This window comes from Camarhynchus parvulus, chromosome 2 (assembly GCF_901933205.1).
Source record: "Camarhynchus parvulus chromosome 2, STF_HiC, whole genome shotgun sequence".
NCBI lineage: Eukaryota > Metazoa > Chordata > Aves > Passeriformes > Thraupidae > Camarhynchus > Camarhynchus parvulus.
Genome location: NC_044572.1, coordinates 44,401,929 through 44,423,095, shown reverse-complemented (window position 1 = coordinate 44,423,095; position 21,167 = coordinate 44,401,929). Strand labels below are relative to the sequence as shown.

Here is a 21,167-nt window from a genome sequence, read left to right as displayed (position 1 = left end):
TAAACAGAGGTTTGTTGTGGGTTTTTTCTGTTGTTCCTCTGCCTGGAGAATTTAATATTCTTACAAAAAATTGAGTGTCCTTGCTCAGCCACAAGGCAGCTGCTACTAGGAGTAGAGGATTCATACCAGAGGGAATTTTGTCAGCTGCATTTTGTCCCTTGTCATAGTTTTCCTATAGCCTACCTCCTCCAAACTTTCATCTTTCAATCCCACCACCACTTTCTCAAGGTTCCCACTCCACTCCTCTTTTTCACAGTCTGTTGACAGCAGCTTGCACCATTATTTCAATCCCTGGATATGATTCCTAGTCTAGCAACACCACCCAGCACAACTGAGAGACTAACAGTGCCTTGGCCTAGTTTCTGATTATAACCATTTAGAAATTCCTGTTGCCATTTAAGAACAGTAGAGAAGTACTTCCAGGAGATGCAAACAAGAGATAAAGAAAAGGAGACTTCAGAATTTCTTCAAAAATGAAATCATTGCATTTTGCTTTCAAATCCAGCAAAGTCAATGGGTTGTTTCTAGAAGCAGCTGCTCCTGGTACACAGCTCAAAGTCAGTTTGGCTGTTCCCAGGACACTGCTGTGGTCAGGGTTGGTCATTCTCCCATGGAGCCTCCACATGAGAAGCTGCTCATTGGATTTATTTCCTGGGCTTGGAAGGACATTTCTCTGATCTGGGTCTCACAGAAAAGGTTTTGGCTTGCTTCTTTACTGTGAGAGTTGCTGATGCAACATAGGTATGGTGAGCTCTCTGCAGAGATACCCATTCACTGAACTGGACAAAAGTCAGACAAGAGAAGGCCTTTTCCAGGAGACATCCTTCCTTGGAGGTGTCCATACAGGTCAGAAAGTGCTGGGGGAAGGTGTTCCCAGCCTGCCAACTCAGAAAGTAAGCCACAGAAACAACACAGTGCCCTGATTCTGGCACAGCCTGCCTGCCCTGCAGACTCTGGTATCTTAGGGACTGGTTGCATATCAAGGAAGAGCACTCTCCTCCTCTTCATTCCTCAGCTCACACTGAAACACAATTTGGAAAGGGGAGAATGTAGCTTCAGATCTCACTCACCTCTGCTAGCAAACTGAAAGAGGCTGGAAGCACGTGTGTGCATACATGCCTGCACACATATAAAGGCAACAAGAAGCATTATGAAGAAGACATCAAGAAATCCAGACAGGTTTTGAAAGCCAGAGAAGCAGAGGCAGACTTAGACCAGGTTAGTAAGCATTACAAGATTTGGATACTCTCTGAATCAGACCAGCAATAATATGGAGCATTCCAAAGCACTGTGCCATCTCTGGAGCACACAACTGCCCATTAACTAATTACTCCTTCAAGGCTTGTTTATCTCTAATTATAATACATTAGGTTCACCCATTGATCAGTGTCTGTTGCAGGCTCAGAGACTCCAGGATAAAAGGGTGATAATATCAGCCAGACAATTCCTGCAGGTCGGTGGAAACTCTGCCCCAAATTCAATCCACTGTGGGGCAAGAGCACAAGAGTCATGAAAGGTGTAAAGATGCCAGCCCTCAGTCCTCATATTGACTGAAATGATTACTTATCTCTTGGAGTTCTGAGTCCATTTACCAGTTATTCACATGCAACTGAAGATTAAACTCCACAAACTCACTGGAATATTCAGTAGTGTTTGGTTCCATTTCTATTTTTCTATTGTTAGAAACAGCAAAAAGCATTGATTTCCAACTCCCTAGCATTTGTTGAAAGACTCTATCCATCCTAATCTTCCTCCAGGGCTCAGTCTAACTTCAAGGGGAAAGGGGAAAAAAAAAAAAAGAGTAAAGCTCAGTGGTGAGTACTGGGAACCTCCTAGTAACATCTCTCACAGCTCTCAGCTTACATTCATAGATGACTGGAAGAGCCCTCTGCATTGCAAATTTTTCACATCTTGTACTGCCACTAGCTCAAATGCTGCAGCCAAGCGGTTTTGTTAAAAAAACACAAGGAAATATCTAAGCTTAATCATTTTATTATTCTTCTCATCAGAGATTTGTTTTTAAACAGGCAGCTCTCATGGGCATCAGTTTTTAGTTTGCATGGCCAGGCAGTGCATCTGCTCAGTGTTACTAATGAACAGGAACCTCAGCAAAATAAAAAAAAAAATTTAAAGGGCATTTTTGCAAAACACGTGGCTAAACATGAGCTGTGAAGGGGATAACAATGTGCACCCCTCTCTTTTAGGGTCGAAAACATAATTCAGACATTTCTATCATAAAGTGCCCAGCTGTATACAAGACAAGCTACTTTCTGTACTCTCAATGAGCAGAGAACAGTAGACACCATTAAGCAGGTTTGCTCATAAAGCCAGAAAAGAATGCAAAGAATACACTGATTTTGTATTTGGTACCAAGGCACCTTAGGTTCTCCAAAGCAGAAAAATCAGCTTTTTGCTGCAGAAGGACAGTAAGCTCTTTTCAAAAGGGAACCTTGAAACACCTGAACTTGTATTTTCAGTGGCTTATATGAAGCTTTCCAAGGAGAGAAAGGGAAACAAGCACTGGATGCCCCCTCTACTGACAGCACTCCTTTTCCTGATAACCTCACGTATCCTAAACACGCAGTCAAGAGCATCTTGAGCTTTCATTCTCTTCCCCTATAGCTAATCCTGCGCTATGACAAAGCCATTTATCACACATTCTGAACCTCCACAGAAATAGAATTGTCACCTTGCTTGAAAATGTGAGCTGCAGAGGTCTTGTGTGTCACCCGCCTCTGCTCTTCTTTGGAATCTTTCTCTGCTCATGGACAGGGGAGAGGGTTTTCTCATATAAACTAACAAGCTAACAAAACAGAGGCCTGGGGATGGATTTGTAGGTTTTTTTAGGGTGCTGAGGAGGGTTTTCAGCTGCACATCCAGGCTAAAGAAACCTCTCATCTACAAACAGGCTCTAGATACCACAAGACCCATTGTAGGGACAAAGAATACAGGCTGCACTAGCACCAACACAAATTTCTCAGATCCACCCTAAAAAACTTACTCTGACAAATCCAGGTAAGAAAGACAGCCAAAAACCACTTCCCAGAGAAAATTTCTGATGATGGAGACTGGGGTTTTATCAGTTTATCCTGCCCCACAAACTTGAGGAGCCCCATGAGCTCCTGTCTGGCTGGGCAGGAGTTCTGCCAGTGCCAGTCTGGGAATGTTCACCTTCAGGGAATTGAGCAAAGCAGTCTGGTTAGGTCAGACATGAGACAAATTCTAAAAGGATTCTGCTTTAAAGGTCTAACCCCAAAAAAACACTTAAGTATCTGTTTCCCTGCAGGAATTAAGAGCTTAAATACTGTGTTGTGCTCATTTGTAGAGACCTAGCTCTTTTCTTTATATCTTTGGCTTAAAAAAGGCACCAGAACCCTAAAAAAGAAACCCTCAGGAAATACAAGCAAGAGACAGATAAAAAAGAAACTTCAGAATTTCTCCAAAATTCAGGTGGTTGAGTTTTGCTTTCAAATACAGAAAAGCCAAGAGGTTATTTCTAGCAATAGCTGCCCCACTCAAAGGAGGACATTCACAGACTGGCACTGGCAGAAGCCCAGTGAGGCAGGGCCCCTGCCAGTGTCAACAGCACCAGAGCAGCTTCTATGCTGGTGAAGATGCACTAAGAATTAATGGAATGCCCTGGGGGCCCTTGCCTTGACCCCAGCAGGCCATGGGAACAGCAGGTCTCCCACCTTCCTGCACCCCAGCATGTTCAGACCCCTCCCTGCACTCTCTGCAACCACGAATCAGTGCTTTTGCTGGCACCAAAGCAGGTCAGACAGGGACCTTTGAGCCTCACCCCACCACCTCTCTAAATCACATCCCTTCCAAGTAAAAACATCCTGGATAAAGAAAAAAAAAACCTGAGTGCTTGCCAAAAGACTTTAAATTAGTGATTCCCTCCATTTTTGATCCATGTTGCGTGCAATGTTATCAGCTCTCCAGCCTGACAGCTGTGGGGATTTTTTGCTCTCTGTCGTGGTTTTCTTGCCGTTTGCCTGAGCCCTGAGGCAGCAGCTTGTCCTTTGGCAGGTGGCAGCCTGGCTTCATCTGCAGCCAAGGCTTTATCACTCCCAAATGCTCAGATTCAGTGTTCCCCTGGGGAAAAAAGTGACTCTGAAACCCCAGGATTTTAGGTCCTGGCCCATTTCTCACACAACATAGTCATCAGTGCTGAATCAGAGCCCAGCCTTGTGTTTTAAATGGACTGTACCAACACAATGCTGTGCTGTGTTGAGCTAATGCAGGGAGACTTGGCACTGCTGCAATCACAGGACACAACTCCCTGGGGTCCTCTTCCATTCCAACATCTAGAAACATCCAAACCCAGTTGTAAGCATGGTCTCTAAATCTTAAGTTGGTACCACATGGTGCTACTCAGAGAATACCCAGGTGCTCCATGACCTCAGCAAACAAAGGCCACCAACTTCCCACATATCAGGAGACAGTCTGTGTGTGCATGTATCCACACAGGCACTGAGATCAAGATGAGTGGATTTTTTAAATGTTTCAGAATTTATATTATTTTCTGCACCACTCCTCCATGATTGACAGCAGAACTAGAAAGCGCTGAAGCACAGAGATTTCTCTCTGCAGCTGGTGCTCCAAGCACGCAGGTAGAGGGAGGAGAGCTGACAGGCACCCAGGGATGGGTGGATAGACAGATGCCATTTCCCAGCAAGCAAAGGCTTTATGTGCATCAGCATCAAACCTCCATGCAAAGACCCAATGGACAAAAGTCACTTGAAGGTGGCAGAGAAGCCAAGGGGAGGAGAGGGACAATCATTGAGAGTCTTCCTCACCTCCTGGGGACCAGATCAGGCAGGAGAACAACAGTGGGACACAAGAATCCCAGTGCTGATCTCAGCTGTGCTCCCTGGAGGCTCATGCCCGAGCAACAAGAGTGGGATTTAACCTTTAACCATCCTTTAGCCCAGCTCACAGAGCTGGGAAATCTGGAGGGTAAGAAATTCAACAGCCCTGCACCTGCCTTAGGGCCAGTGCGGGGGTAAGGGCACACTGCACCCACCACTGCTGCACAAGGCAGTGAAAAAGCTGTGCAAGGAAACAGCTGCAGGATATAAAAGCAGCTGAGCTTCTCCATTCAGAACCGAGCAATGCTTGCAGAAGCTGTCAGTGTCATCCCTCTCCTGGCAATGTGGGAGGGAGAAAAAATAACTTCAGCTCAGTTGAAAATAAAATGAAAACAACCATAGCAGCACAGCACTGTTACCTGGACTGCTTGAGGATAGACAAACCACCACAGTGATCAAGTGTAGAGATCAGGTTAGTAGGAGGTGGAACATTATTTTAATGGTGTTACTAACCCATTTTTCCAGGGAAGAGCAGCTGCAGAAACATCCCAAGCAGCTGAGTTCTCCTTCCTCCATTCTCCCTCCCTCAAAGCAAAGTTGTTTGGGGGAGCCAAGGCTTACCTCCTACAAAAGCCTGCAGATCCAAACCTTCCTCTAATTAAGAAACATTTCCCACATATGGGACTTCTGGGTTTTTTTTGGATAGCAGCAGCAGCAGTAAATAATTCAGTGCCTTGGCAGATATGTAGGATCTTCCAAATATGAAGGCTGTTATCAGATTTATTTTAATAAGGTGCCTGGAGGGCTCAAGGCCAGGAAGACAGGAAAAAAACCCCACTATAATAAAACCCATGTCTTTTTCATTAGCCAGAGCACTTTGCTACAGCAGCTTGGACAGAGCAGCACAAACACTGCCTGAACACCAACAGAGCTTCACTGCCACCACAGCAGCACCACTGCAGCTTGCAGGTCCCCCAGCTCCATCTGCAGCTGCTGCAGTGGCCAGGGCTGCAGGGCTTTTGCATGGGACCCTGGCAAACTCAGCTTCTGCTCCCCAAGAAGCCCTGCAGTTTTAGGAGGAAAAGGCTGCAGAAGCATTTTGATACTGCATTTGCAAACATAACAAATGAGCCACTGGCAAGGTTTTCTTCACAAGCAGCTGCAGCTCTGCCTGTGGAACTCTCCACAGTTTCTGCCCAACTTTCCCCACCTCTGCTATCATGCCCACATAGGATGGGGGTGTGCCACAGCCACAGAGAGCCAACAGTGGGGAAACATCTGCCTTAGCACTACCCTGAGCATTGATCCATGGAGAAAAGCAGTTCCTTTGTGCAGAAGTGGTGGAAACCTCTTGTAATCAATCTCCAGGGAAAGCCCAGTGTCATGAACATGCCCTTTCAGCACTTTATGTCCTCCTCATCACGTATGCCAGTAACATGGAGGGTAAGTAGCTTTTAAAGACCTTTAGCTGGCTCTGAGGAGCTGAACTAGTCCTGCTGGAACAGGACAAGTCACCGCCAGGGTATGCCACACTGCCACGGAGCCACTGAAACCAAGTACTGTATTTGAACTGGTTATCCACCAAACTGCCAAAACCGTCACATTGTTGGGGATGGATCATTGCTCACAGTACTCCTCCAACCCCGTGTCCAGCAGGAAAAACAGATCTCCACCTAAAATAAAGGGTTTCCTCTTTCCTGCCACCACCAGACCATGAATTCAGAGGAAAGAATATAGAGGGCAAGGAAGAGCCTCTGAAAGTAGCATCTGTTTAAACTATTTGTGAAACCGCTGTTCCACCTGGCCTTCCAGGTGAGCAAGGAGCCTCTGGGCAGTTTTGGGGGCTCCACAACATCCAGATGCATCCTAGACAGCATCCCTTAAATCTCATCTAACCAGGAAGATGCCAAGCACATTTGCCACAGGGGTCCCTGTGGTACCAGCAATATACTGCTTGAGCAGCTACCACATCTGCTGAGCTCACCCCAGCCTAGGAGAGCAAGGAGGCAGCTGCTCTGTGCCTGATGCCCACCCTGCTCCACTCTGGCTCGCACTGCACCACAGAAGGCACTCATTGCTCGCCTCTGTATTTTGTGTTGTAATTATCATAACAGCAGAAGAGCAGTGCCTACCAAATGGACACAAGAAGGAAAGGTCAATCCACTATTCTTGTAATGATAGAAGATCTAAGATAAAATTTAAAGAAAGCTTGACACTTACCTTAACAGAGCAAGCTCCATCCTTGAGATCCCAGGGGAGACAACACAGGCCACAAAAGAATGGCTTCACAGAGCACTCATCCCAGCTGGGAACCATGCAGACTTGATAACTTGGCATATTTTAAATCACAAGTCACAGATTTGACATTTTAATGAAGTTCCTTCTTCTATATTCAAGGTACAGTTTGAGAAATCCCAGTTCTTATTTTGAAACAATAAACACAAACATGTAGCTTTCACAGAACAAAAATAAAATATAAAATGAGCACAGGCAGCATAGGAAGCAAGCAGAAATCCAAGACAGGCCTAGGGAAAAGAATTATGACTTAAAATTTGTCTCAAAACTTTTCAAAGGACTTGAGCCCTTGAAGTGAGAAAAACGAGCTGCTAGACTTCTCAGCCCTACTGAAAGAGCTGATGAAGAGCCCCTACCTGCTTATAGCACACGGACAAAGTGGGTTTGCCTCACAAGCCAAGAAGAAAAGCCAACAAACAGCACATTCACTCCTTCCCCACACCAGTCCTTGTGAGAAAATGGTAGGAGACACTTCAGCCCGTGGCACCTGGGGCTTGTAAAACCTTACCCAGCTGGGAGCAGGAATGAGGCTTAAAGGAGCCTTCTGAAAACGTGCTGCAGAGAGGGAAGTGGTAGTGTCTTTTTTTTTTTTAATCTTTCCTCTCAAATTAGAGCCTTTAACAGCAAAATAAGAAGTGAGAGAAAATGGTTCACACCTGATTCCCTCTTTGCATGTGCTGCTTAATTTTTTCGTATATAAACAAGGCCAACAGGTGCAGTGAATTGTATACCTGGGAGCTCTGGGAGTACTGGGGAGAAGATGAGCCATTCTAGAAAATGCTGGAAGCAATAAGCCACACAGGAAAGATGAGTTGGAAACATGGCTTTCCAACATGGAGTTTCTTCAGCTTGGAGCATTCACAGCCAGCGGCATCCCACACTTGCTCCCACAGGGAAATTACAGTCAAGATCAAGGTTTGCAGCTGAGCATGGAGGCAAAAAGTTTAACATTCAGACACTTACAGAAAAATAGTAGGGTTTCGGTCGTTTGGGGTTTTTTTTAGGTATCTTATTGTCCCGGTGAGACGGCACCATTCTGGTACAGGGAGGTCAAAAAGCCCAGTGAGGGGCAGCTTTGTACCTTCCCTCCGCGGGTGTCCGCTCTGCCCAGCCCTCCTGCCGCGCTGCCAGCGGCGGCCGGAACGCGGGGAAAGCAGGAAGCACAGCCCCATCTACTGGGCACTGGGAAGGATCCCCGCACTCGTACGTCGCACTTGTGCAGGGACCGCCACCATCCTCCAGTCACCTGCCAGGTGGGAGCGATGCTGGGGTGTCAGCCAGCTCCCGGAAAGCCACTTCCATCACCATGCCGGTGTCTGAGTAGAAAAGGCTGGTAGCGTGGTCCTGACTTGGTTCAGACCCAAAAGGCAAACACTGAGACCACCTCCCTCACTCTGAGCAGCCCCTGGGCTCTCAAGAAGTAAGGTGGCAAACACTTTGGAACCAGTTCCTTGGGCAATGCTAACTAATGCAGCATTCCAGGTGAGCTTCCCAGCAGCTTTCCAGTCTGTATGGCTGCACCCTAACATTTCCAGCTGCAGCACAGGGAGGAGCAGTGCCAGCACGCCCTCGTATGGCAAAAGCTTGCCCCAGTCTGGCACAGCCATGCCCTGTAGCAGAGCAGCTCTGAGTTTTGAACTGTGCCACAGCTGCCATGCTGAGCTCCCTGCTCTGCAAAACCCTAAACCTGACTGACCCACATACCTGGTGGGAGGGTGTACAGTCCCATTGAGAGCCACAATTCTGTTTCAGTCCTCAGCATCCAGCTCTGGCCCATGCAAATAGACCCTGTTCCCCCCCTTCTGAGCTGCTAAAACCCAAGCCCCATACCAAGGGTAGTGGGCACAGGCTGTCCCCGTGCACTGTGGGGTTGTCATCTTATTGCAAAAGTCCCATACCTTCTCGGTGATTTCTCATGGGCTCCCCCTTGCAGCACTGACTCCTTGTCTCTCACAGCACGGCCAACAAACTCCAACTCTCTCCTCACCTAGCTAACCAACTCCTTCGTAGCACTCTTCTTATTGGACACAGCTGCGGCCTATTAAGGGCAAGCCTGCTCCTAATCTTTAGTGCAGCTGCAACTCCGCAGGTGTGAGACTACCTTCTGCACTATCTTTATTTTCTTACATTCTATCCCTCCACACTGTGGTACCCCTTGTTCTGCCCAAATGTCACCAGCAACTGTACCAAAACAAAGAGTGAACTGTGTGACTTACCCCCAGGAACCCTTCTGCATGTGGTGCAATGGCATTTAGCATGAAGAGAAAGATTTTCTACCAAAGCAGGTTTCTCTGGCCTTCAAAGCATGGTTAGGGAGCCGTAATTTCTAAGTATGCATCCTGCATCCCTTTAGAATTTATTTTATTCATGCTTCAACAGAACTAATAAAAGTAATCTTGTAGCCAGTGAAACAAACACTGACAGAAATATTTAGGACTCCATCTCATGAGAAGACATACCAGGTAAATTCAAGTCTTTATTAACACTTGATGAACTGAGGGTTTAAGCAGCAGCCCAGAAAAGACATGTTCTTTCAGGTATAGAGATATCAAAAATGTATCTTCATTATGTAGTTTTTTTCATCAGTGACTACTGAGTGTATAAATGAACAATGTATAAATGAAAACTACATGCTTCCAAAGTTGGACAGCAGAAAAATGGCAGTGAGTATTCTTAAAATCACAAGCTCTAAAAAACCAAATAAAAACAGGTGCAGAAATCAGTGCCCCATAAAGCAAGGCACTGAGAAAATCAAGTGTTGTGACATAGTAAGATTGTACCTGTGATGCCCAAGGTGTTTACCACAGTCTGCCTCTTTGCAGAGCTGATGATCAATGATGTTCTTCATTCCTAGTGCTACACACAACTGTAACTGTTCTACCTTTACCGGTCATACAGATTCAATGCAGATCAGGTTTTCACCAACTCTGAGGCCTTGTGGTTTCCACAAGCTTTAGGCTGCAAGGGCTGGGAGCTGGTAGTGCCAAGCACTAGCTAGAGAGAAAAAACTGCCTGAAATGCTGGCTCTTTGGAAGCTGCAGGGCAGTGGGGACAAACTCAAGCAACACCTTGGTCCTACAGCAATAATGATGTAAATCTGGAATGCTTTCCTTTTTTCTCCCTCTGCTGGGGAGACAATATATTCAAGATGCCAGGCTTTATCTGTCCAAAGAAGGTACAAGATACACAGCTTTGGAGAGTGCTGCATTCATTTTGCAGATTTACCACGTGCTTTACTCCATGTAGAGTCTATCTGCATCAAGATGCTAGTAATCCAAGAAAAAAAAATTGTTACAAGATCCACTCCAACTGCATGCAGAATGCTCACAGTCCTAGGTGGGGAAGAAGCCTCAAGAGGAGCAGTGGGGTGAATTCATCACACACATCTTTAGTTTCCTTTACACACTTATACAGTGCACAGATCTGAATAAACAGGCTCACAATATGAGTATACTATACTCCTAAAAGTCAACATCAAACATCCTATAGACAGATGCAAAGAGTGGAACATTTTTGCAGCCTGGATTTAAGCAGAGAGATGAATCTCTTCAGCTGTGCATAAAACCCTTTGCTTCCTGCAAATGAATAACCTTGGCGTAATCTGACAATACGTGGATACTAAAAATACCGTGATTATTTAGGCAAAGGAGTGACTGGAGAGGAAAAGGAAAATCTGTGAATGGTGGCATATAAATTAGGGAGGGAACTGGAAAGTCTGCATGTATGAGACATTCATGGATCACACAGTACCATACCGGCAAAGACTGCAACAGCTCATTTGTCCAGAGGGGTCCTACGATGCTCTGAAACCCCAGCCAACCAACTTTGGAAGAAGGCTATCCTAAGAAGTTCACCTAGCTCCATTCAACCCAGTTCCATCAACCAAAGATAAGGTCACAGAGAAAGAAAACATTATCATGACCCTCAATGGAAATTGCCACCATACAGAGACCTCTGCCTAAGCCATTTTGGGTCAAATCAGATCAATCCAGAACAGTTACAAGCTCTTTGATGTTCTTATTCAACATCAACACTGCACTTACCAAAAACAGGCAATAATGAACAAGCCAGTGTCTCAAGGATTTGCTCCTATCTACTCATTCCTCTGCACTGTCTCAACAGATTACATCTGCCAGGTATTTGCCACAGGGGAAGCTCTGGCAGATCTTTTGCTATGTGTCTGCTGCTGTCTCCACTCCTGTGCCACCCTGTTCTTCTAGCATGCTGAGGATCACAGCCTTCCTGCACTGAGTCCTCTGCTGTCACAGCCAAGGCTGCCTCCTTTCCTAAAGGCTGCTATTCATCCCTCTGCAGTGCTGCAGGCAAATGAGCTCTCCCACTCTACCCATTGCCCCAACAAGGTGATTCTGAACCCACATGCAGAGATCTGTCTCCTGACCAGGCTGTGCAGATCCACCTGCCACTGCCAGTCCTTGGTTCCAAGAATGAGAATCATGAAAGTCAAAGTGATACTTTAGGAAATACTTAAATGAAAACAACCACATTGCAGTAACATGCCAGGAATATTTCAGCAGCAATTACTCAGAACCAATTGATTTAAAACAGCACCATCACCCACACAGGAGCTGTCTGATGACTTCTACATACTCATTAACAGGAACACATTCGCAGGAAACAAGTTACACAACGGATAAAAGGGGCAACCGTGAAACAGCAACAGTGACAGCAGAGATTCAATGTACCAAGGAGTAAGACTGCTCTGAGTTTGGGAACTTTCAATGCAGCAGAATGAAAAAAATTCCAGGCCAACAAATCTTTTGGGGCAATCTCAGATTTGGGGAGTCAATCAGCAGGTACATAGTCCCCAAACGACCAGGCTCCCAACACACGCTGACACACAAGTGACAGACCTCAGGTGGCAGGAAGGGGCCTCCCCCTGCTGGATTCTGGGAAGTAGCAGAGGACGTGCCACAAGCACACTTCTGAGGAACGCAGTGAACAAACAGAGCGTCTCTTTCTCTTTCAGGAAAAAATGGTGAAGTGCTCACCTGTTCATTATTAACAAAACTTTTAGTCACCTTGCATGTAATGGGTGAAGACAAGAGGAATAAAAATCAGTCTCCTTTGGACAGATATTGTGCAGTAATATGCATAACTTGCTTTAGGTTTTTTACTGCTAATACACACCATTACAAACTAAATGAGCACATGCACCAAGAGAAAACGTTCTTTACAGGTTAATTGGCAGTGCTGAAGGTACAAAAAGGAGCATCTGCAACCACACCAATATGGAAAAAAGGATCCAATCTGAACAATCTTCACCTCCAACAAGCAAAACCCCATTTTCTTGGTCTACCTCCCATTATCGCTAATAATCACAGCAATATAATCCTCAAGAACTAAAGCAGATTAATTAATATGGTGGTTTTTTTCCTGAAGATTACTGTAACATTTTTGAGGAAGAAACTGGCAATACTGATGCTAAGGCTGGGATTCCATCAGAGGAGCAGCTCCCAACTCAAGGACTCTATTCACCACACTGTTCAGTCAGGCCACCACCCACACCTGGTCACCAGAACCATCCTCACCCTGCAAACTTGTGAAACCCCAAGCAGAGAACAAAAGCAGCCCATTTGGGTGGACCCAGACAGGCTGCTATAAAAAAAGAAAAACTGAAAGCAAACTGCTCTGCCTGAGCACACACACTGCTGCCTCCCCACTGGAGCGGAGCCAGGAAAGGTTAAGAGGGTGTAACAGGAACGCCCACTCCTGCCTGAGGACCGTGCCCCATTGCTACCCCACGTCACCAGCCAGCAACTTTACAAACGCAGCACCGGCACAGCACGTACTAAACCAGCCTTTATTTCTCTCACAGTACAGCAGGGCTGAAGTTAAGACCATTCCGTGGCAGTGCCAACCCACTCAGTAGCCTGGGCAGTGGGAGCTGCTGACCAGTCCTCGGTGGCAGGCTGGGCACTCCAGTCCTCTGCAATCACAAATACAACAACACTTAGCACTCCCCAGCTCCTTCCACCCTCAACAACACCCTCCACCCCTTCCCACAGACACCCCCCCAAACTGACCTGTGGGGAACTGCTGGATGGGCACAGATGGGACCTGCACTCCCTCAGACCAATCTGCAACCTCAGGCTGAGGAGGAGCAGTAAATTCAGGTGCTGGGGCTGTCCATTCAGTCTGGAATTCCTCCTTCGTGACTGCTTTCTCAGCAGCTGCCTGCTCCTCCTTTTCAATCTGCAATGGAAGAGCCCAGCCTGAGTCTCCCAGGAACACATCCCAGAACATAACCCTTACTTTCAAGTATCAGGCAACAGGTACCAACTGGGAATACAATTAACCAACCACCACAGTAGAGTGTCAAGTGCCATCATTACATTAGCAAAACCTGTCCTCGACAGCAGATACACAGGACCATGGGATATGAGCACAAGCAGAACATCCCAGAGAGACACACTCCCTGCCATGAGGATTCCTACCTCCTCGGGATCCCTGTAGAAGTACAAGTCAGGCATGACTTCCCATGGGTGCTCACGGGAGATGGTGCCACGCATGCGCAGGACCTCCCGAGCCAGCATCCACCACATCAGGCCAACTGAGTGGGCTCCCTGGAACAGCAGAAAGTAGGTATGAGTTGGCTGTAAAATTAAACCTTTCCAGAAAGAGCAGAAGACTTATCTGTACCCCATCCAAGGCTTGTGCTTGGTGAAAGACATTACTTGCCAATGCCAAACTTAAGTACTTGAACTTGAAAAAAGGGTAACTCTTCAAGTTCCCAGTGACATTTTCATGTCTCTGCAGAAATCATGATGCCATTACATCACAGCCTGAAGTAACTCTCCTGTTACAGAGTTTCACGTTGCTCACCACCCTGATGTAAGTCTCATCCAAAAGACAGCGATGATGTTCACCACATATTCGAGAATGAAGAAATTGAAAACTTGACAAAATAAACAAAGCTTACACACATCCTCACATGCGGCTTACACTAGTTTTGTTGACTGACACTCCCATAGAGATCTAAGATAGCTTCTCATCTTCCTAGACTTTACCTTTCAGGTGATTTCTGCCAAGGTAATGTCTCAGAGCAGTTTCTCCATCAGTTCACTTATCTTTCATTCATATTCATGATCTGTGGCAAGAATGACTATCAAACTCCACTCATTGGGTCACAAAGACCCTCATGGTGTCAGCGAAAAATCCTGCCAGGTTACTATAGCACACGTCCTACACTTGAGAGTTCCTTGGCCAGAAACCAGCCTCAGCTCCAAGCTCCAACTGTGTGCAGTTTATTTTCTCCTCCCCACCCGCCTGTGAGAGACATTCATTAGCTCATCCCCCAAGATACACGTGAGACACGAGCCAACCTTCCCTTGCAGAAAGCATCCATCTTGGAAGCACAGGGCACACTCCAGAGGAAGCTGCCCTGAACGCCACAGGGAAGCGTTACCTTGTTATTGCAGGGAATCGCGATATCCACATAGCGCAGCGGGGAGTCCGTGTTGCACAGGGCGATGGTGGGGATGTTGACATAGGATGCCTCAGTCAGTGGCTGGTGATCAGCCCGTGGGTCCGTCACCACCAGGAGCCGCGGCTCACGGAAAGCTGCTTGGATCTGGTTTGTGAAGGTGCCAGGGGTGAAACGTCCAGCAATGGGAGTAGCCCCAGTGGCAGCAGCGAACTTCAGGACCGCACGCTGCAAAAGGGACACAGCAAAGGTGAAGTAGGAAAACTGCATTTTAACCAAGCCAGAAAAGTGCATTTCAGCCAAGTCACCCAGGCACTGCCAGTGAATGTGCATGAAATTTAACGGAACTATTTGCTTCCATTCCTGTGAAATCACGGCTCACCAACCCAGCAGGAGACAAAATAAAAATGTTATTGAAAAGAGCTACACCATGAGCTTTTTAAAAGACCGTATCCACCAGCAAAGCAGTAAGTCAGGACATGAAAAAAAGCCTTCTCTGCCCCCCAAGTTATTGGCAAGCTGTACTCCCATCTCTCATAATCAAATCATGGAAGGGTGAATTAAACAAAAAGCTTACAAAAAAAGCAAAGCAGGTTTTCTTCCATGATTTCTGTATCTTTTCGTTATCCAGGAACTTCAGGGAACTACAGAAAAACTCAGTAATAAATACACACAAATTGTACCTTTGTCCATTAAAATTGCAGTTGGCAGTTCTCATTCAATTTTAACAGCTTCCAACTTGTCAGGCATGTGGCAGGGCCTACTATCAAACTCCAATCCTAGAGGGAGCCCCTCTCCTGGCGTTAGCGAAAACCCTGCCATCCTTTGCTGTCGCACACTTCCGACACTTGAGAGCTCATTGGCCAGAAACTGACCTCAGCATCAAGCTTTAATAGTGTGCACATCAAACTAACCTTTTTTCCTTCAGAAATCCACCCCTGAATCTCCCTAAACATCTGTGGCCCCACCTGCAGTTACCTGAACAACCTAACCTCACAAACTCCAGTGACTAATTAAGAGTTATCACCTCCTACAACAGAACATTTTTGCTAAAAATTTTAGGAGTCAAAATTACAAATATACCAGCTAATTTACCTTGCTCAATAATAGAAAATTTCTTATTTGACAACTTGTATATCAGGGGCTTACTGTCCCCAGAAAATCACTGCCAATTACACATAGCAGGTCTGGCAGGAAGGGGTCACCAGGGGACTGACCACTAATATGACAGAAATCCAGCAAGGAGAAGGATATGGAAGAAAAACAAGTTATCAAACACCCTCAAATGGGGAGTGGGTTTCAACTCATCTGTTTTAACCTGCCAAGTCAACACAAAAACCATGTTTACAGAAAGCATTCCTACAGTTAAAACTGGTGTTATTGCCTATTATCACCAAGCTGTCACTGGCAGACAGCGATGCATGCAAGGCAAGGGAGCCCTGCTCCCAACACTGCAGGCCTCCTGACGTCCATACCTGTCCAGTGTTCCTGGAAGAAATGACGCTCACATCAGCTGGGTTCTCAATGGCAACAATGGCACGAGCTGCCAGGAGCAGCTTTTCCCAGGTCCTCTTCAGATTGATAATGTAAATACCTGTTGGCAACAAAAGGCTTTAGAACAACCAGCAAATACAAGATCCTAAAACAGGATAGCACTCCTCTGCCATTAAACCTGCCACATGGCTGTGGTCACTCCAAAATTCATACAATCAACATCATATCCAGGGCCCCCTTAAACACAACCGGGCAACCTATTCCACTGTCTGACCATCCAACCGGTGAATTTTTTTATCATCTAATCTGAATCTCCCTTATCTCATCTCAAGCCCATTTCCTTGAATCCTCTGACTGCTGGCAGGAGAAAAGGGTGACCCTTTCTTTCAGGCAGTTGTAGAGAGCCGTGAGATCCCCCTGAGCTGCTTCCTCTCAAGACTAAACAAACACAGCTCCTTTAATCATTATTCACTACATTTTCTGGACCTTTCAAAAGCTTTGCTGCCCTTCTCTGTACATGCTCCAGCACCTCAGTGTCCTTTATGAAATGATGACACTCTAGTCTCATTCTAGCTAATGGAAAGCTATTATAAAGAAAATTCTCCCCTTATGGTTTTAACATCACACACTTCCAGCACCTATCATCAAAAACCTAGCACTGGTAAGAGTTTTTATCTTTTAACACATGGCAGCTTAGATTGACAACCAATACCAACAAGGAGAAATCATAACTGACATACTAAAACCATTTTGTTAATATAGTAAAGAACTAGCAAAATTACTGAAGCCAGGTGTGATTGATTTACCAGATTCAAAGATCAAGATAGTCAAGAACTAGTAGAATTGTTCCAAAATCAGTATTTTATTATACTTCTTTGAGTTAACACTGGTATTGGTACTTCTTTGAGTTAACACTGGTATCCATGGCAAAGGCAATGAGAAACCATGCTAAAGAGATCAAGCCATAGGACTTTCCTGCTTCTACCAATTCTGCCCACAAGACCCCAGCTGCCCATCCCGGGCCACCCATCCCGCCTATTTACCATCGCTCTTCCTTTTGTAGATGTACTGCTCCATCTGGAAGTCCAGGTTGGTACCTCCCAGGTGGGTCCCGGCAGCGAGAAATTTGAGGACATCCTCCTCCTTCATCTGCAGGACATCGAGGCCTCCGGACATTGTGGGGTTTCCCTTGGGAAGCAACGACAGGGAACCTGCGGGCACAGGGACGCGGCTCAGCCCGGCGGGGACGCGCCACGAGGTCCAGCCGCCCCGGCCGCCATCTTGGGCCGCCTCCCGCGCTACAAGCGGCAGGCCTCGGCCTTCCCCGCGGCCCGGCCCGGCCCGGCTCAGCCCGGCCGCCGGCGGTGCGGCGAGATGCACAGTGCCCCGCGGTGTTATCGCAGGGCGCGGAACGCGTCCCCGCCGCCCCCGCGCCCCCCGCCCGGCGGCCCCGACTCACGCTGACAACGCCGTGTGGAAGCCCGGGCGGCGCGGAGCCGAAAGAGAGCCCGCCCCCGCCTGACGGCCATATATAGCCTCGGCAGCCAATGGGGCGCCTCGGGGGCGAGGCTCCGCGGCGGCGGCGCCTCCCCGGCATCCCCGGGCCGCGCCCGCTGCTCCGGCCCCTTCCTGACATTGGCTCTGAACGAAGCTCGTAGGATTTGTGGGATTGCGAATCCAGAGAAGGGGAAAAAAAGCTGGTGAAGGGTCTGCAGTGTGAGTTCTGTGAGGAGCGGCTGGGGGAGCTGGGGGTGTTTAGCCCAGAGAAAGGAGGCTCAGGGGTGACCCCTTACCGCTCTCTACACCTGCCTGAAAGGAGGGTGTAGCCAGGTGGGGACCGACATCTTGACCCTGGCAACCAGCGACAGGACACGAGGACTCTAGTTTCACCAGGGGAGGTTTAGGTTGGACATTAGGAGGAATTTCTTCACCGAAGGAGTAATTACACTTTGGAATGGGCTGCCCAGGGAGGTGGTGGAGTCACTGTCCCGGGAGGTGTGTAAGGCAAGACTGCACGAAGCACTCAGTGCCACGGTCTGGTTGACAGGGTGGTGTTTGATCACGGCTTGGACTCCCGGATCTCAGAGGTCTTTTCCAACTGAACTGATTCTGTGGTTCTGTCAGTCTGGAGCTGCTTCACAGCATCCTGAGGCTTGTGCTTCAAGCAACATCAAGGCTGTTCTTGAGGTCCTGAAGTGAACAGAAAGCAAAGATTTTTTTGAACATTTTACAATCCCATTTTCCTGCTGAAAGTGAAATATATGCTCTAAGGACTGGTGATTATTTGATGAATTATATCTAGGTTCTAAATTGCCTGCTGTGGGGGGAAGCTTCTAAGGGGCTGCAGCATCTTTCCCTGCACCCAAATTCCCCTCCCTGCAGAGGCACTGCTCTGGCACCATGCAGGAGAGCTTGGGCAGCCAAGGCTGTTCCTGTCCTTTGCAGAAATGACAGTAAAAAGACGTGAAATTGACACTGAACTTACACATCCGTGTTCTGCAGTAGACATTTTTGTGGTACTTGCCCATGTTTCTGTGTGTTATTGGGTTTGGGATTTTTTTTGTTGTTGTTTGCGTTTAAGAAACCACAGAAAGTGATGAGATTTAAGAATCTTCACCGTCTTTCTCATTGTCCTTGGCCTATTCTCAGACACAGGCCTGAGAAAGGAATTTCTAGGAAAAAAAGAAAAGTAGTGATAATTACTTTGCTATGCTTGCTATCATCAAGATCTGGATACATTTCTGGACAGATTTCTGGACTGTGCAAATACTATTGCCAGTGCCTTCTGCAAGTGATAATTAATCTTCACATCTTTCCAACAACAGTGCTCCTTTAGTTTTCTCCCTTCTATTTTAACCTGGGGGAGAATTGCTCAAGTAGCAGGTTACAACATCATCTCATGTATGTTCTTTATCTCCTGGAAAATAGCTCTCTATACTTCTTTTCTTTGTACTTATTAGAGGGTGTTAATTAGCAAGATTACCAAATCAGCTTTAGAATATGCTTTAAGAGAGTAATTCAAACATTTGCCACATGGTGGTGACAAAGTAGGTAAAATGAAACTCAGCAACAGGTTAGTGAGCCCTCAGCCAGAGCGTGAACTATTACTGCCTGAGAGATTACAGACATCTGTGGCACCTGGATAAGTGCACTGTGGATGGTGAGAGCTGACCTGATGGGGCTGTGTACAAGCTGTGCCTCTCCTAGGGAGACAGGAGCAGGGTGAATATTAGCTTGGGAAGGAAGAGGAGAGGTGGTTGTGATGTCACCATGGTGTGGGTAATGGATTTTGCCTGGAGAGCTCTTCTGCACAATTGAAACCTATCTGTATTAAAAATATATTTGAACATAATGATTGTAAATTAGATATTGAATATTGCAGAAAGTATGATGTTATCAAAAGAGTGCCACTGGTCAATGTTATAGACTCCTCTGGCATCACTAATACTTCATTTATTTTTTATTGTTGCGCTTATGGGACCTTTCTGGTAGACCATGAGGCCCACAGCCCATGGGAAGGCTTGGAAAAGTGGTGATAAAGCTGGACAATAAAGCATTTCTAATTATTTCCTTTAGTAACCTGAAAGCTTGCCTTTATTTTTTATCTGTGTGCTGAGACAGTTTAAAATAATCTGTTACTAATGGACATGTCCCTCAAGTGAAAGTGTATCTATCTTATCACATGTTTTAGCCAAGGTTTCCCTTGTCCAAAGTTCACACTGAACTCTGTTACACAATTACATGCAGAGCTGCTGACAGCCCCTGGGAATAGCCTTGCTCTGCAGCAAGCAAAGCCAAGAAAGGTGGATTTGAGGCACCAGTCCTCCTGAAGAGCCAGGGAGACTTGGGGCCCACAGGTGCAGAGAGAAGTGTCACTGAGCTACCACCAGCCTTTGGGTCCTACACTGAGGACCTCAAGTAGGTGCCTGGGGTGGTCACAAAGCCCCAGAAAGAGCATCTCCCAGAGAGCCAGCCCAGGCTGCAGCAGAGCAGTAGCCCTGGCCAGAAGCCTCTGAGCAGGGGGCTGTACCAGGACCCCCAGTGCTGGGAGAGAGAGCTCCTCACAGGGCTGCAGAGGAGGTGTTCTCTGCTGCCAGGACAGCTCCTGCAATGAAGGGGTTGGGTTGTGTGTCTGGGGAGGAGGCTCAGGCAGAAAGCCTTTCAGGCAGTATCTTCCCCACCAAACATGAGTGGGTGTCACCCAAGAGACCCTGTAGCACCCCTGGAGAAGGCAAAGAGCTATGAAGATCAACCCACTTTCAGTGAAACTGCACTAATGTTACTGTGCCTCCCTTTAAATTCCATTTTGGCTTGTGTTTCAAAGTTTTGTTATTACTTCTTACATATTTTGTGAAAATATATTTTGACAAATTTATTTGTAGTTCTACAAAGTTACAATTGCCTAACACCTATTACAAAAACTTACAGAGGTCTCATTTTAACCTCTCACCAGGGTTTTGTAATTTTTACTAAAACTCCTTAATGCATTATGATAAAAACTCCTACAGCATTTTACAGTGCTAAAATCACAAATTAAGAAACTGCAATGTGGAAAATCAGCCTGCTATTTTGAAATAAGCACCAAAGCCAGAAGGGATAAGCACATTGAAGAAAAACCCACATGGAGTTCACAGAAGTAGACATATATAGGTGCCTGTGTGGGATGAGGAATCTTTTCTGTTCAATTCCGGCGTCAGTGCTTATGTGTCGCACAAAACTCATTAAAATTAAAAAAGCAAGCAAAGTGTTTACCCATTTTTAATGAGGAAGGGAGATCTGTAACTCAATGTTTTGTTACAACCACGGTGCCTTTAAACTTTCAATCTTCCCCACCTTCTATCACCCAGAAGGGTTAGGGAGCTTGTCTGCTATCTCTTCTCACAGCTGGGGCAGCTGTCAGCAGCATGGACGGCAACACCCACTACACAGGAGGTGGTTCATCAAGGCAGCAGGAGAGCTCTGGGGAGCCCTGTGTACAGGAGCAGGCACTATCCCAGGCCTAATTCGCTACCAGAACCTGCACAAGCAATTTAGGCTCAGCTGGCACAAAGCTGCACCTCAGCACTGTCTGGTAGGTTTGTTACACACAGATAACCCTCCATGTGAGAATGTATCATCTA

The 21,167-nt window shown here is 46.6% G+C and overlaps 1 protein-coding gene and 2 non-coding genes across 3 annotated transcripts; all 3 read right to left on the bottom strand.

The window, feature by feature from the left end:
* Positions 1-12,915: 12,915 nt before the first annotated feature.
* RPSA (ribosomal protein SA) lies at positions 12,916-17,561 on the bottom strand. Its single transcript, XM_030943651.1, has 7 exons — positions 17,507-17,561; positions 17,091-17,258; positions 16,029-16,147; positions 14,536-14,781; positions 13,565-13,693; positions 13,154-13,322; positions 12,916-13,056 (listed from the first exon to the last, which is right to left on the bottom strand). The coding sequence occupies exons 2-7, from the start codon at positions 17,221-17,223 to the stop codon at positions 12,962-12,964; spliced, it is 891 nt and encodes a 296-aa protein (XP_030799511.1). The 5' UTR covers positions 17,224-17,258; positions 17,507-17,561; the 3' UTR covers positions 12,916-12,961.
* LOC115901497 lies at positions 14,216-14,374 on the bottom strand. The gene has a single exon (XR_004060553.1). It is a non-coding gene; the product is annotated as a small nucleolar RNA SNORA62/SNORA6 family (small nucleolar RNA).
* On the bottom strand, positions 15,300-15,457 carry LOC115901509. Its single transcript, XR_004060564.1, has one exon. It is a non-coding gene; the product is annotated as a small nucleolar RNA SNORA62/SNORA6 family (small nucleolar RNA).
* Positions 17,562-21,167: the final 3,606 nt, after the last annotated feature.

What these genes read in the sequence shown, in the direction of transcription:
- RPSA (XM_030943651.1), bottom strand. Translation starts at nt 17,223, where the DNA reads ATGTCCGGAGGCCTCGATGTCCTGCAGATGAAGGAGGAGGATGTCCTC. An exon ending in CTTCCAGGAACACTGGACAG is followed by an intron (nt 14,782 to 16,028) that starts GTATGGACGTCA and finishes TCCCTTTTGCAG; the next exon opens with CGTGCGGTCCTGAAGTTCGC. An exon ending in CATCCAGCAGTTCCCCACAG is followed by an intron (nt 13,057 to 13,153) that starts GTCAGTTTGGGG and finishes TTGTGATTGCAG; the next exon opens with AGGACTGGAGTGCCCAGCCT.